Below are 17,205 nucleotides of genomic sequence, written 5' to 3'. Positions count from 1 at the left end.
GTGATCATTCGAAATGTACGTGACTGAAATGTACGTTACCATGAAATTCGAATTAAGTGAATCTCGCACGAATTTTCATGTATTCTCATACTTTCACACACTCGAATGGGTACACAAAGAAAAGTTTCAAAGGTTGCAGGTCGGCTAAATCCCAAAATTAATGAAAAGAAACGTTTCTGCGGAGGAAAAAAATATTAAGGTCAATTATATGTAATATAATTTTGATACCTGGTATATATTTCTGAATACGAAACCTGTATGATGCATTTCTTATGATATGCAAGTTCAAATTGTATCAATATATTGCCTGTCTAACGTACGTACGCTTGTGGAAGAGAATTGATTTTTATATTTGAAATGTACGTTACGTATGGTAACGTACATTTTGCGTATTTCTAACTGACATTTTTTTTTAATACAGTCAATGAATTGCGTTTACACGAGCGAAACAAAATTATCGTTACAATCCATTTGACAACTGACCACATAAATCCATCTAAATGCACCCCCAATCCTCGTAAATGTGGTAGACTGTTACCACATGCTAGAAAATTTATTTCTAAGTGTCTTAGATTCATCTTTGGCAACCTTTTTGCAGTTTGTTTACTTTTAATATGCGACTTTTCGTCAATATTAATTCAATTTAAAACAAGGTATGCATAGGCTTATAATTGGTAAAAAAAAACAAAAAAAGAAAGAAAGAAAAAGAAACAAAACAAATAAACCCAGAACACAAGACGGTCACGTACATTTCAAATACTGAAAGGCACACAATACTCAGTTTTGTTTGAATCATTGCATTTTGGGTTATATTTTTCCAGATCTGCTGAAAAGCACGTATGTTTGTGTTTTGACAAACGATGTTGCAACATACTAAATGAAATTGTTAACAAGACTGTCGATGGATATATTCGGAATAGATTTATGTTAAGTTTCAATGGCCAAACACGAGCATTTGTTGGATCATAGCAAAATATGTCTGACTCTTATTTTTTTTTTTGTCTGTACCCTGAAGTAACTAGGCTACGACCGGTGTCAATTTCAGCGAAACAGCACAAAAGAATGGTAATGAACTAAGGTGTAGGGAACTCCCCGATAATATGTGAAATGAACGTTACCGAAGTGACGTGACATTCATGTAGTTGATGACAAATAACCTCGTTTGTTACATTATGAATTCTTATATTACTGCGTTAAAACGCTTCATTGAAATGATTTTTATGCCAATAATTGCTTTTTTTCAATATTTTCTTATTACTAATTTACATATTATTACAAGCTTGAAATTTACGTTACCTACTCATATTCTGAGGCAATTGTGTCTTTATAGTGGTGATTGTGACATACAACACAATGTGATGACATAGAGAATCTTTTTTGGAATAAACTGAAACAAAACAATTGATTTTTAGATGAATTTTAAGCTTTTTATTAAACAGAAATATGATATTATCTTGAAATGTACGTTAAATTTACGTAGTTTTCTAAATCGGCATGGATATATGTTAAAAAAGACAGTAACTAAAAAAATAGAATTTTACTACATGTACATGTTAAGTTCCAGTATCTATAGAAAATGACAAGATTCCAAACTGTTCTCTCTAAACAAAACAGAGAGAAGAATTTAAAGCATATGTTATAAAAAATGTTTTTATATATCTGGATCAAAAAGTAAACTTTGTTTTTTGAAAGGAAAAATCAAACGCACGTTCGTATGCCGAGAAAATATGTTGCTGACAGAGTTGGTAGGATGTGCTGGTGTTAAGATGAGATATTCCAATTGTGATTTTAATGACTACATTTTTTTAACATATCTTTTTGGACATTGAAGAAAGAGTAACGTACATTTCAAGCTACATTTCTGAATAAAATCACCCTGTACTTTACCGTCTTGTCATTATTCCATGTATTAAAATTTGATGAAAAAAAAATCTGGAAACAAAATCTTCAGATACTTTCTTTCAAAGGTAATTGATAGAAAAATTGTTATCTTGAACTTCATTTTTAAAAAATCAGAGAGGCATTTGTGCCCTTATATTGAGAATGGGTGTGTAACCACACTGCAAGTATTTCCGTAGGTAGCAAATATTAAAATATATGACAAAACTTTGATTGTAAAGATTTTATTGCATAATGGTGCAAAAAAAAGGCCACAATGTGCAATACTGTAAAATAGAAATTCATGATTATCAATACCTTGATAAGAATGCTATCATGTATACAATGTATAAATTACTTTTTTTCTAAAATACCCTTTTTTGATGTCTTCAAAGTACTTTGTATTTAATGTATACTCCTAGCTAGTAAAATTTTCCATAGTATGAAACAACTGCATAATGTTATTCAAATCGAAACTAAAAATAAATTCAAATGTATCCTACCTAATTATAAACACTAAACAATGGAAATAAAATGCCCTTCACATGGCAAAATTTCTGGTATTCATCACAGTCAAACTCCGAATTTACAGAAAAGGTAGATAAATATCTATTACAACAATTATACATCATAAAGAAATTTTTTTAACTAACATGATTTCTCAAATTTATTTAAGCTTTGCTACTAATTCTTGGATTTTTCCCTCATCTGCTCCAACTACTTCATCCAGCTAAAAAAAAAAGATACAAAAAAAATATATTAATTTAATATAAAGACATTAAAGGAAACAGCTTTAAAATTAATTTTAAAAGAACATTTCATAATTACAATTATGCATCAAATCATGCATTTTTCTTCTCTAGGCAAAGAAACTTTTTTCATATGAATATCTAAGAATACGATACTCTAAATTCCTAATTAGAGGAATTTATTACCGCGTAATTTTGCGGGAAGCATCACTCTCGAAATAGTATAACTTGCTTTTGTTTTAATGTTGCTGAAACCCATGTTTATTCTCTTGATCAACTGCCTTTTTGTGAATTCATATTCTCACTATTTGATGTTAAAGAGCCATTTCACGACAAGTACCCACGAAAAATAAGGAATCTACAGTATATAACTATCAACAGCTCTCTACCAACCTTTTCCCCATTCTTGTAGAAGTGAAATGTTGGCATGGCTGAGATTCCACAGGCTTCAGCAGTATCCTACCACAAAAACATAACCATCATCATTATAATTTCATTATAAAATTTCTAGATCAAGAGATAATTTCATTAAAAAATTACACAAATTTGGTATGTGAATCTTCCATCTTTCATTTAAATCAGAGACTTACAGAATTTTCATCAACATCAACCTTGACGAAATTCACGTCGGGATTGGCAGCTTCCATTTCCTGTAATAAAACAAAAAACACAGATTTATAGACAAAGTAGGAGGACTTTATTTTACTCCAACACAAAAATATTATCACATATAGTATCATTTATAAACACTGAAACAAGTTTATTGACAAGCATGTAAACCAATAGAACAGGCCTGTATTTTCAACTAATTTTCTCTCACAATAGATACCGGTACATTTTTTGGAAGGCCAAGAATTGATTACTTTAAATGAAAATCTCATTTTTGGTCCATTGAATTTTATCAGGAGAGAGTTCTTTTGATAAAATATGAGGCAATTATAAACAATATTTTTGGCATGACTTAATGCAAGCTTTCTACATTACAAAATAAAATAGATTATTGGGTTTTTTTTTCTTTAACGTAGGTCGCGGGTTTGCTGACGTCATTAAAACTGGGTACGCAATTTATATGATTTGGGCGACTTTCTTGTGCACATCTGATTATGACGTCACGGCGAGAAAGGGAAAATTTCAGTACATTATCTAGCTGTAACTTTTGTTGAAATTGATAGTTTAGTGTAACATATTCATAGAACATGCTGAAGTTATAAAAATAATGAAGGCTTATTTTGATTCGAGTGACCATCACTGAAAGTGTTGGAAGCGTTTCATTACGTATCATCAATCGCATCTTCTCGGGTCTATTCTGAGAGCACATGTACTTGTTTCGGAAATAAATTTTAAACCTTGTATCATGTATGATTTATAAATATTAAATACTGGTACATGTATTAAATGAGTATAATTTTAAAACAGGTTATCTAACTCCGAATTACACTCGATACCCCCTCCTCAGAAACGCACTCATTTTATTGTACACTTTCAGTTGAAATGCACTAAACAAACTGTTTATTAGCATTGTCTTCTACGATAATTTATCTACACAACAATATATGGCATGCATGTCTTTGTTTTCATTTCTCTCCGTAAACAGCGTCAAAACTTTGAAAGTCGAACTCAATTATGAAACGGTATGTGCTAATCTCAGACAAATCTATATAAAGGTTGATCACAAATTAAAAACTGCTAAGGCACCTCCGGGGTAATCTGAATGAAACATAAACTAAATTATATATATTATATATACATTTTTTGAGTGGCATTGACCTCTTATAAATAACCACAGGCACGTAGGATATGACCCCCTCCCTCTTTTCCTTTTTTTACTTCCTAACGCCAGGGATGAGTAAACTTTTTCCATTTTTTAAATTTTAACTCCACCCTATATGTGACCGTTGATTTAATCGAAATATTTACTAATCGGAGGTACATAAAGAATTATATAAATGGAAATCTGAAAAGGAAAAAGAGTGTTTTTCAAATTTATCAATGTCTGCATATTCCATGATTCTCTACGCTTTATAGATAGTGATTATGCAAGTGAAGATTGTGAGGCAGACGTCGAGAATAAAAACAAATTGCAAGCCGTCTCTTTTTATGTATCAGTCGAAAACGAAAAACGTATTTAAAAACAGCATAAAGAGATAAAAGGGTAACATTATTAATAACATGCAATACGTATCAAAAATCCAAAATAGGGAAACCCCCAGAAAAACAGAAATGGGGGGGGGGGGGGTCGATACTCCAATTGCCTGTGTAAGTAACGGCACGCGTTGTTGCTAGTTACATGTAGATATTTTATTCGCTGCGTTGCTTTCCATGTTCATTCAGTAGAATTAATGTTATATGTATACAATGATAGTCTAAGAACAAAATAAAATCTGCCTGTTGATTGTGCCTAATAAAACTAATGTTTAAATTATCGTCCCATTTACCCCTCTAAATTCCTTTTAAGTGTGCATTTTTTCTATCGTTATACGTATATTAATCATAAAATAAAATCAAATTAAGATTTATTTTAGTTAAGCCTATTTGCTGCCTCTTTGTAAACAAAAACATTTTCCATATAAACACTGAATGCATTAATACTCATACTCGGGGGGGGGGGGGGGGGGGGGGGGGGGGGTATTTGACGGAAATTGATTCATCAGAAGTTGATTTGATACCCTTGCTGAATTTTCTTAAGAAAAAAGATATATACAAAGCGTAAAAAACATATTTCGGTGTTGAGGGTTGGGGATGTTAGTAGTCCTTGACTTCTAAATTATCTTCATACCTATGACTTTTCAAACAAACTTAGATCACAGATCTGCGATTTCAATAGAGATGGAGAGTCTGCCTTTTCCAGGGGGGAATACAAGGTCACTTTTATTTTCCAAATTTCGGCGAGAATCCGCGCATGAATAAAAAGAAACGGTAAGAAATAACCACATAAAGAAAATTTAAAAAAAAAGGAACTAAAGGATTGATTGTTGGTTTACGTCGTTTACGTGAATTTTCACTAAAATTAGACATAATAAGCTGAAAGGGAAAAATGTCTAATAGTTATTTTATTGAATTATTAATATGATACTGGTCATTTGAAAGCAGATATACATCAATTTCCTTTTTCTTAAATTCCGTATAATTTTTTTTGTGCTCTGTATACCGGGTCGATATTCACGACGTCAAGCGTGACGTCGCGATATTTTATGACGTTCTTAAAAATGCAACATTTTTCAATATAAAAGCAATTATTTACAATTTGATTACGAAAAAATGAACCCGAAGACATATTATTTTTTTTACATAGATTTATATCAAATCAATTCTACTTTTAAATACCAAAGGATAAACAAATTCGTCTGCACGATTTAAAAGTTATTGATATTTTTTAAATCAAAACCTTGCCTGAAAACAAGCCAAAAACGACGTTTTTCCTATACAATTCAATAGAATACCGTTGAAAATGTAACTACAACAATGACATCTTTGGAATTCAATTACACTAAAACGGTGCAGACGAATTTTATGAAATTTTCAGAGGATGGAAATCAAAGGTAGAGAAATCATATAGGTAATTTTCATGGTATGTTTTTGAACACTTTCAAAAGCCCTGTAAACCCGCGACCTACGTTAAGTAACTCAACTCTCATAAAAGCTAACATCACAGAAAGTTCTAAGCAAAATCATATACGGTACTGAGTAACAGACTGAGAGATGAAAGCAGCAAGGCCACACTGCCTTCCTGGACAGTTATTCTAAATGTTAATTTTCACGGAATCTCCCCTCAAAAATTTTCAACCAGGGGCTCATTTCTAAATCACTAGGGAATTCCAAAATATTAGAAATCTGTAATATGTGTATTAAAGTCATTTTTTTCCAGCAAAACTTTGTGTTACATGTACTCTCTAATAAGATAAAGAAACAAGAGGCCCAGGGGCCACATCGCTCACCTGAGCAATTGGCTAGGAAAAAACACAGATCAGATCAGAAATAAAAGTAAACTGGGTGTGGGGGGGGGGGGGGTGGCTTGAATTTTACAACCCCCCCCTAGGGGGTCATGATTTGAACAAACTTGAATCTACACTACCTGAGGATGATTCCCAATAAATATAACGAAGCCTGGCTTTGAAGTACTTGAAAAGAAGATTTTAAAAGGTTTCCCTATGATCCTATGTAAAACTTTCATCGGCCGTTTTGGCCCCACCCTACCCCCGGGGGTCATGATTTGAACAAACTTGAATCTACACTACCTGAGCATGCTTCCATATAAATATGATGAATTATGGCTTTGTCATTGTTGAGAAGAAGATTTTTAAAGATTTTTCCTATATATTCCTTTGTAAAACCTAGATCGGCCATTTTGGCCCCACCCAACCCCCGGGGGTCATGATTTGAACAAACTTGAATCTACACTACCTGAGGATGATTCCACATGCGTTTCATCTTTCCTGGCCCAGTGGTTCTTGAGAAGAAGATTTTTAAAGATTTTCCCTATATATTCCTATGTAAAACTTTGATCGGCCATTTTGGCCCCACCCTACCCCCGGGGGTCATGATTTGAACAAACTTGAATCTACACTATCTGAGGATGATTCCATATCAGTTTCTTTTTCCTGACCCAAAGGTTCCTGAGAAGAAGATTTTTAAAGATTTTCCCTATATATTCCTATGTAAAACTTTGATTGGCCATTTTGGCCCCACCCTACCCCCAGGGGTCATGATTTGAACAAATTTGAATCTACACTACCTGAGGATGATTCCACATGAGTTTCATCTTTCCTGACCCAAAGGTTCTTGAGAAGAAGATTTTTAAAGATTTTCCCTATATATTCCTATGTAAAACTTTGATCGACCGTTTTGGCCCCACCCTACCCCCGGGGGTCATGATTTGAACAAACTTGAATCTACACTACCTGAGGATGATTCCACATCAGTTTCATCTTTCCTGGCCCAGTGGTTCTTGAGAAGAAGATTTTTAAAGATTTTCCCTATATATTCCTATGTAAAACTTTGAACGGCCATTTTGGCCCCACCCTACCCCCGGGGGTCATGATATGAACAAACTTGAATCTACACTACCTGAGGATGATTCCACATCAGTTTCATCTTTCCTGGCCCAGTGGTTCTTGAGAAGAAGATTTTTTAAAAATGTCATTAATTTTTCTCTAATTCATAATTATCTCCCCTTGGAAAAGGGCGTGGCCCTTCATTTGAACAAATTTGAATCCCCTTCACCCAAGGATACTTTGTGCCAAGTTTGGTTGAAATTGGCCCGGTGGTTCTTGAGAAGAAAATGAAAATGTGAAAAGTTTACGACGACAACAACGACAACAACGACGACAGACAACGGACAAATTTTGATCAGAAAAGCTCACTTGTGAGCTAAAAATGTGAAAAAAAAACAATTAAGTATAATTTGTGCAAAGTACTTGTATTAACATCAATACGAAGATCAATATATTATGTTCAATACAATCTGTGCTTAATTCTAAATGCAACAGGTTTTTGATATTATTATCGGTAATGGTTTGAAAATAGCTAGCTATCATATAACTTGCTCTAATCATGAGCTGTGTTTCTACCTTGTGAATTAAATTTCATTTTTTAAAATTCTAGCTCTCTTGTCAGTAATGTCAAACATTTACAAATTTTTAGACCAGTTATATTTTCCTTTCTGGTATGCATCATAGATTTCTTGTAGCATGACCTTACCATTATTTTTTTCCAGATCAGTGACCTAAAGATACGCAGCTCCTTTAATGTGAAACACAATTGCAATACCATCAAATACTACGTTAATTACTTATTCAAGCACATATGTGCTTGATTTATTATTTAACAAAGACTCATTTATTAGACAAACACCAGTATTCTCTTGAGTTAAGCCTTCCGAAGTAAAAATTGATTTGTACCTATCGTTATTTAAGGCTTTCAGAAGTAGACATTGATTTGTACCTACCTCTATCTTAGGCTTTCAGAAGTAAACATTGATTTTCATTATACTTTCATGTTAAATACTAAAATCTGATTGGTTTAGACGCAGTTAACAATCCGTTCTATTACCCTCAGCCTTAGCGACACACGTGACAACGGGTAACACAACGGTAATGTCACATGCGTGGAAATTATGCGCGTACGGTTCACCGTAGAATTCTCAAAACATCAGTTGTGCGTTTGAAAGCCGGAATAAACTTGACGTCAATAAAAGCTTGCGTCCGATGTAGCTTACTTGAAAACAACAAACGACAGACGAAACATGCTTGCGAGTGCAGAAATAACGAAACTTTAGATGAAAGGACTCTTACAGTATCAGATAAACAATAAAGAAGTCAGTAAATCTTTTTCGAAGTAGTGTGGAGTTTGAAAGCTTTCTAAACATGAACGTAAAGACAATCGACGATTTTTTTTCTGACATCCTAAATCAAGAAGACATTCAGTATAATAAAATAAATGGTGCCTGTTTTTGGAGGGTAACAGTTGAAATTGACACCCCTCGGAAAACCATTGTCAACCTCCGCTGACGCGTTGGTTGACAATGGTTTCCTTGGGGTGTCAATTTCAACTGTTACCCTCCAAAACAGGCACCATTTATATAGTACCTACCTCTATTTTAGGAGCAATCATTCTGCATGGTCCACACCACGTGGCATAGAAATCAACCACGGTGAGTTTGCCCTCGGCAATGACAGCGTCAAACTGTGCCTGTGGAAGGGCAAATGTGAAAATATTTCATGAAAGTCTGCAGATGGGTAAAACATATGGCATATACTACATGTAGGTCATATGCCATAAAATGGAATACGTTAAATATATTGTAAAATCCTTTTAAATCATAGACTGTAATATTATATAGATTAAATACTGTATACAGGAAAATTCTGGTCCCTATTTTATTTTGGCCCCTTTCCCCCATCCTCCTTTGGGTGAATTTAAAACAGGACAGTTTCAAAGAATAGAGTATAATTTCTTAAACAAAACTGTGACTATAGGCAAATTTAACAAGAGGCCCAAGGGTCTTATAGGTCACCTGAGTATCATGAAACAACTTTCCAAAAATTGACTTTGGTTCGTGTTTTAAACCAGATGCCATGAAATTCACAATTCTGAAAGAGGCACCATTGCTTATCATAATTATACACTTAGAATGCTTACTCTAGTTACTACCCAGAGTTAGATCAGAGTAAGAAAGAGAAAATGCATTTTCACTTTATAACCAGTCGTGCACCCCATCCCGAGGAACCACTGACCCTGGGGCCACATATTTAAAAATTTTGGAAATTTTATCATAAATTTTATTTCATCATAAATGGTTGATTAATACCACAGAGCAGATTTCAAAGCTCTTCAGATTATGTACTGTTACCCCTCCACCCCCCCACCCCCTCCCGATACTCCTGACCCAGAGAACATGAAATCAATCATGCTAGATGCACCTTTCTTCATCATAAATATATGTACTAAGATCATTGGCATAATACCTAGGAGCAATGGAAAAGATTTTCAAAGAATTCATGCATTTTTACTATATATAATGATTACCGGTAGAGCCCCACCCTAACACCAGAACCCCTGACCCAGGGGCCATGAAATTCACAGTTTTGGAAGAGGCATCCTTCCTCCTCATAACTATGTACATGTATAGAACTGTGCATAGCAGAGAAGAAGATTTTTGAAGAATTAATGCATTTTCACTATATCATCAATGGAGCCCCGCCCTAACACCAGAACCCCTGACCCTGGGGCCATAAAATTCACAATTTTGGAGGATGCACTCCTGTTAATCATAACTATGTACTTAGTTGGTTTCTTTAATACCCAGGAGGAGAGAAGAAGATTTTCAAAGAAATAATGTTTTTTTACTATACAATCAATAGAGCCACACCCTAACACCAGAGCCCCTGCCCAAGGGGCCATGAAATTCACAATTTTTGAAGAAGCACTCTTGGTCATCATAACTATGTCCTTAGTTAGTTAATTAAATATCCAGGAGCAGATAAGAAGATTTTCAAAGAAATAATGCACTTTTACTATATGATCTACAATGTATATAGCCCCACCCTAACACCAGAACCCCTGACCCAGGGGCCATGAAATTCACAATTTTAGAAGAGGAACTCTTGATCATCATAACTATGTCCTTAGTTAGTTAATTATTAATAAATATCCAGGAGCAAATAAGAAGATTTTCAAAGAATCAATGCACTTTTAATATATGATCTATATAGCCCCGCCCTAACACCAGAGCCCCTGACCCAGGGGCCATGAAATTCACAATTTTTGAAGAGGAATCTTGGTCATCATAACTATGTTCTTAGTTAGTTAATTTAATACCCAGGAGCAGAGAAGAATCAATGCACTTCTACTATATGATCTATATAGCCCCGCCCTAACACCAGAGCCCCTGACCCAGGGGCCATGAAATTCACAATTTTTGAAGAGGAACTCTTGATCGTCATAACTATGTTCTTAGTTAGTGTATTAATAATCCAGGAGCAGATAAGATTTTCAAAGAATCAATGCACTTTTACTATATGATCTATATAGCCCCGCCCTAACACCAGAACCCCTGACCCAGGGGCCATGAATTTTATCAACAGTTTGACTTCTTGATGTCCAGGAGTAAAGAAGAAGATTTTTAAAGATTGCATTAATTTTAGTGGTTTTGGCCCCACCCCTCAGGCCCCAGGGGGGCAGGGACCATGAAATTCACAATTTTTGTTCCCCTTCACCCATAGATGCTGTATACCAAATTTGGTTGAAATTGGTTCAGTAGTTCCAGAGAAGAAGTTAAAAATGTTCAAAAGTTTACGACGAACGACGACAGACAAAAACGGATAGCAATAGGTCACCTGAGTTTACTCAGGTGACCTAATAAAACGGGACAAAATTGTTTTCAAGCGTGAAAGAGCGAAAATAACATGGGGGCGAAAATAATCCTGCATACAATAAATTAATTTTTCAGCAATAGATCTGCAGCTCACTGATATGCATGAAAAAAAAATAATACAGTGAAACCTTGTTATCTCGAACTCAATAGGACAGAGAAAATCTTCCGAAATATCCAAGGATTGAAGACATCCATGGTAATGCACATAAAGAATAAGGGGTTAACTTCAATTCAAAACACGTGGACATATCCATGGTATTGGAGATACTAAAGTTCAGCTGTAGTACAAACAAACAGAGATAGCAGTTTAATTACACAAAAACATGCTTAGTTATAGTGCCCACGATATATTCAGCTGAGCTGGTAATATATAGAAATCTAGGACCATTAAATCAGCATTAATGGTTGCAAATAACAATTGAGAAGATAGTTATTTCCATTCTTATGTAATTAATGCAATTTGTTAAATCTTTATATAACATTTTTGGATAAGTTTTCCTATTATGTCACAAATATAATAGGTATCACTATAAACCCTGAAAAATGCTGAGTCACACCGGAAACAGTTTTGTCATACGCCGGAAACAATTATGTCCCCCCAACGGAAGCAGTTATGTCACCCTCTCAATCACGTTCACATGTTTTTAGTTGCACATTTTAGCTCGGGTTCAAGATTTTATGACGTAGGCTGCTAAGCAAAAGTAAACAACAGAGCATTGTTTTTAATGTCTAGAAAGCATTTTTGGATTATTTGTGTAATTCTAAATTTTGTTTTTAAATTTTAAAAAATGTCATTTAACATATATTATACCACATGGCTTCTCAGGCGACTATACCAGAATATATGCCCCTCGGTAACAGGAAAGCCCTGGTCAGGAGTGTTATGTCACCCTCTGCCTTCGGCATTGGGTGACATATCACTCCAGGGCTTTCCTGTCAACTCGGGGCAAATATTCTGCCAAATATGTCACCCTCGAAGCCATGTGATATATGTATAATGTCTATTGTTGCAAAAAATATAAACAGTTAAACAGTTGTGTTTTAGAGTCGCTCTGACTATTGATTATGATATAATATTACAATCAAAAGCCTTCCAAATCAGATCATGAATACATTTAAATCAATAATCAGTTATCTGGCTCAAAAAATCAGACATTAGCCAATCAAAATACACTTCACAAAACATTTGCATTCATTTAGAAGGCTGATGGTTCCTTTTTTGAATTATGGAAGTATATATAACTCTGTAGTCATCCTGATCTGAGATTCCTCTAGATCTGGCTCTAACCCCTGCTTTTTATATTGTCATTTGTGACATGTGCAATTTCATTGTATAAATTTCTTATTGATAAATTTGTTTATCAATTTTTTTTTTCATTTCTTGCATAGTATGCACAGTTAACTTTAATATTCTCTCTCGTTATTTTAGATTTTCAGGCTCTTTGCAAAGTCTTTTTTTTTTCACTTCAAAATTCATTTTCAATCGTCAATTATTTTTCTAAAAAAAACTTTTTATGCTCTACTGCCTGTAGTACTGCATGCCGATTGAACTACTTGACTGTGTGTATTAGACGTGTAATTTCTTAGTTAATAACTCCACAATATAACAGTAAAAATATGTCTGTATTCACAGCAGGAATTAATACATATGTAGCAATAACAGGCAATTTTTAAAATAATTTTGAAACCACACTTATTTTACATCAAAAGAAAGGTCAGTTTACAAGGATTTCAATGGTGTAAAGGTTATTCAGATTGGTCAATGTACAAAAAAGATATAAGTATTTGAAATTCAGTAGCATTTCGTGTTTTCTGCCAATTTTTCGGTTGTAAAAAAAAATAATAATAACACTTGAAGAAATGTAAATTGATATTCATTTTAAACAATTTTAAATAATGACAGCATTTACTGCTGATTTTACTCTGAGAATCAAATGCAAAATCTATTAAACTTTTGTTTTCAAGCCCCTGATTCCAGATCATTTTTCAGTTTATAAGTATAAATTGTAGGATCTTCGGAATTATACTTAATGTTATACCAAATAGGGAAACCAGGCACTTAGTAAGATAGAACATGAGTACTTTTAATGAAGTACACATCAGCAAAGAATATTATTTAGATTTTGTTTACATACTCATGGATTTTAAATTATTATATCTTTAAATATCATGTTGTTATAAAAATGTATTATTAAATATTGCAAAATAATATTGTTAGAATATTTTTATTTCTTTTTTGTTGAAACAATTTGATTAAAATATAAATCTAATATTTAAACAACACTTCAAAAGTATTAGCATTCATTGTTTTTATTTTGAGCAATTCAAATTTTAAAATCTAATCTAGCTGTACGATATACTGTTACATGTGTATAAATCTGATAAAAAAAAAATTCCTGAAAAAGAAATTCCAAGTATGAACTCGAGTTCCTCTTAATCTGTTCAATCACTTGATATTCTGTTATAAAAATTGTTTAAAAGAAATATATGAATTTAAAAAAATGAAAACATATAGATCTATTATAATAATTATAATTATCCATACATTACACCAATTACTGCAAATGGTATCCTAAAGTTGCAGAATGCAGTGATACTAATCAAAGTTCATAGATCTGATTCATTAAAATCATGCATTTTATTTACTTTATTATCTTTTTTTAGCATTGTAAGAATATAACAGCTTGAGATTGACATTGATCAACAAATATACAACTTAGAAATAATGCCTCCTCAGAATCTCCGATGTTGCGCGGGAATTTCAGTTATCTGCCCCTGTTAAAAATGTCGACGTTTTTGTCAAGCATAACTGGTTAAAGCTCATTGCGCACCTATGCGCAACGATTTATTTTAAGAAACTATATACCAAATGAAAGAAAAATGATTTCTCCTTCTGTTTATTGCTGTCAAAGTATTGTCAAAACGGCAAATTAACGAAAGAAACGAAGTTGAACACGATATGTCATCTACTTTCGCTTTAAATTTCTATTTATGGGACTTGATCTACGTACCCAAGATGTTTTTAGAAATCTCTATCTTTCAGCCTTCGTAAAACATTCATATGACTGTCTAATATCACGTGCTTAAGCATTATAATGCCTAATTATAACATCAGGGTTTTCTCACATAATGGCCGCCATTACGTCTTTGTTATCTATATAACCGTGCGAGTATCTCGTGTTATGCATTTTTTTACGCACTTTTGTCAGGAATCGATGTATGTATTATCCAAAATGGTCTTTTAACTTTTAATCTGAATCAAGAAATTAAAGTATGCACAGAAATTTAAGCTGTTAATTCACTTATAAACATGACCTATTTAGCATGGAGCAGAATAGGAAAGTGCCATAACTCGCGCATGCCTGTCATTGCTAACATATGCCAAGTATTCTATTGTAAATATTTGTGCTGAATTCTAATTACCGAAAAAATAAAATATATTTCGAAATGTCACGCGCTACCCACTGGTCAACACTAGGGCGAAATATCAGGCGCCGGTTTACTCTTGGCAACAGTAGAACAAGACCTGGCATAAGAAAATAACATTTAAAGAAATAGTCTCTTCTTATGAAAGATTGTTTTCTTACCTTATCTGCTAAAATTTTAACCATCTTGACAACTTATTAAACGGGTAAGCCGTAAGGAACACACCTTAACAACAGGACCTATGATATTGCAAAATTTGTAAGAAACACTACAATGTGCGTGGTGCGCGCTGTAAGAATCCCACTTCCGGGGACTAGGTAAACGGAAACAATCAAAGTACTAAAAGTACTTGAACATTTTCTTCCTAGATGTTGCCCACGGCGATATTTTTCATTTGATCATTAAGATTGAAGAATGCTGGATGTCAACAAATTCACCATCAGATATAATTTAATTTTTTGAATATGCTATCTTAAGATTAGATGTCAACTCTTATATATGGAATAGAGAAAGAATTCCTATATTTATGTTCCCCAAACGAAGTTGGGGAACATATTGTTTTTACTCTGTTTCTTATTATGTTCCCCAAACGAAGTTGGGGAACATATTGTTTTTACTCTGTTTCTTATCATGTTCCCCAAACGAAGTTGGGGAACATATTGTTTTTACTCTGTTTCTTATTATTAAGGTCTTCCGTCTCCAACGGAAGACCTTCTACTGATTCGTTTGTTTCTTTTCCACTATTATTATTATTATTATTTTTTTTCTTACCGATTTTGTGCAGGCGATTTCTCGAGAACGCCTCGACAGATCTTTATGAAACTTTCAGCAATGATGGCAAATCATATGAACTTAGGGCGTTTTTTTTTATTTTGCCGTTGTCACTTCCGGTCGCGAGATACGGCCAATTTTCTTTTTTTAAAGTGTCATTTTGTCCGGAAGTGTTCTCAAAAACGGTTTGAGATTGAGTCTTGAAACTTTCAGGGATGATAGATTGTGACAGTGTCTCTTGAATTTTGTATAAAGTTTTTGTTGCCGTCACGTCCGTTGTCCACCGGAAGTAGTTTAAAAATATGCAAAATTTTATTTTTTTCTTTTTTAAATGTTTCTTATATAGGCAAATAGAGTGTCTCGAGTATTATTATGTCCACCGGAAGTTATTTTTTCCAAACCGGAAGTAGTCCAAAAAATGAGCATTTTTCATTGAAATTATCAGGGATGATTCCTTTACACTCAGAGAGGAGTTAAAGGTCATTTTTAGTACTTCCGGTCACACCGGAAGTGAAATTTAAAAACCGGAAGTTGCCTGAAATTTACAGATTTCACTCTTAAATGTGTTCTCACGTATTTAGAGGAATTGATATGAATTTTTTTTCATTTTAAGTTGTTTTATGATCGTATCAAAAATCGTACGGAAGACCTACTCGTTGCTTGCAACGAGATCTCTTCTAGTTATTTTTCTTCTTCCTGGGTACTTATTTGTCCGCGAATGATCTTGTAAACTGTTCATCTGGTGTAGGTAAAACCTTTTTAGGGTAAGTAGACAGGTTATGTAGATTTGCGGAATCAAGGTCATTTTGCACGCTCATGCTTGCAAGAGCGCGCACGTGCAACATGTAAAATGACCAATATAATTAATATAGCCGTAACTTTTCTATTTTTTGATGAAATGTGTTGAAACTCAGAATATAAGAATATATTAGTATTATAGACAAGAGGACATGGTCAAATTATCATGAACGCACGTGCATGCACGTGCGCTTTGCTCTGATTGGCTGAAACAAAAATCTCAAAATCTTATTCGTTTTTTGACTAAATACTTTGAAACTTAAAATATAGTCATGCATTAAGATATCCTACGATATGATATAAAATAATTTTCATGAAATCACGCGCATGCACGTGCGCTGCAATCTGATTGGCTAAAACTTTAAATGGCTATAACACCCATGGTTTTCAGCCAAACAGGATGGGATTTAAAACAAAGATAGTCTTAATGGACCCCTACAAGAAGGCATGGCCATCATGCACATGCATGCACGTGCGTGCATGTGCAATATGTATAATTACAAATGCACTTGATTTAGCGTATTTTCGAATATTTTTTGATTAAATGCCTTGATATCAAGTACATTAAAATAAATTAATAGTGTAGATACAATGATATGGTCATTCCGCATATGCATGCAAGTGTGCGCACGTGCAACTAAAATTTGCTTTATACTTGGTATACCTTAGGAAAAACCCTGTTTAAGTTTAAGATGCATAGAGTTTAGTTTA

The 17,205-nt window shown here is 33.7% G+C and overlaps 1 protein-coding gene and 1 long non-coding RNA gene across 2 annotated transcripts; one reads left to right on the top strand and one right to left on the bottom strand.

Annotated features, from left to right (window-relative positions):
• Positions 1-2,107: 2,107 nt before the first annotated feature.
• On the bottom strand, positions 2,108-15,135 carry LOC134260419 (uncharacterized). The gene is made up of 5 exons (XM_062742982.1): positions 15,087-15,135; positions 9,216-9,314; positions 3,218-3,277; positions 3,021-3,086; positions 2,108-2,608 (listed from the first exon to the last, which is right to left on the bottom strand). Exons 1-5 carry the CDS (start codon positions 15,108-15,110, stop codon positions 2,546-2,548), a joined length of 312 nt encoding a protein of 103 aa, XP_062598966.1. The 5' UTR covers positions 15,111-15,135; the 3' UTR covers positions 2,108-2,545.
• Positions 6,639-7,184, top strand: LOC134260420 (uncharacterized). Its single transcript, XR_009990544.1, has 2 exons — positions 6,639-6,767; positions 6,931-7,184. It is a non-coding gene; the product is annotated as an uncharacterized LOC134260420 (long non-coding RNA).
• Positions 15,136-17,205: the final 2,070 nt, after the last annotated feature.

This window comes from Saccostrea cucullata, unplaced genomic scaffold (assembly GCF_032062105.1).
Source record: "Saccostrea cucullata isolate Sc308-1 unplaced genomic scaffold, CSIRO_AGI_Scuc_v1 ctg12711, whole genome shotgun sequence".
Taxonomy (NCBI): domain Eukaryota; kingdom Metazoa; phylum Mollusca; class Bivalvia; order Ostreida; family Ostreidae; genus Saccostrea; species Saccostrea cuccullata.
This window is presented reverse-complemented; position numbering and strand designations above follow the sequence as displayed.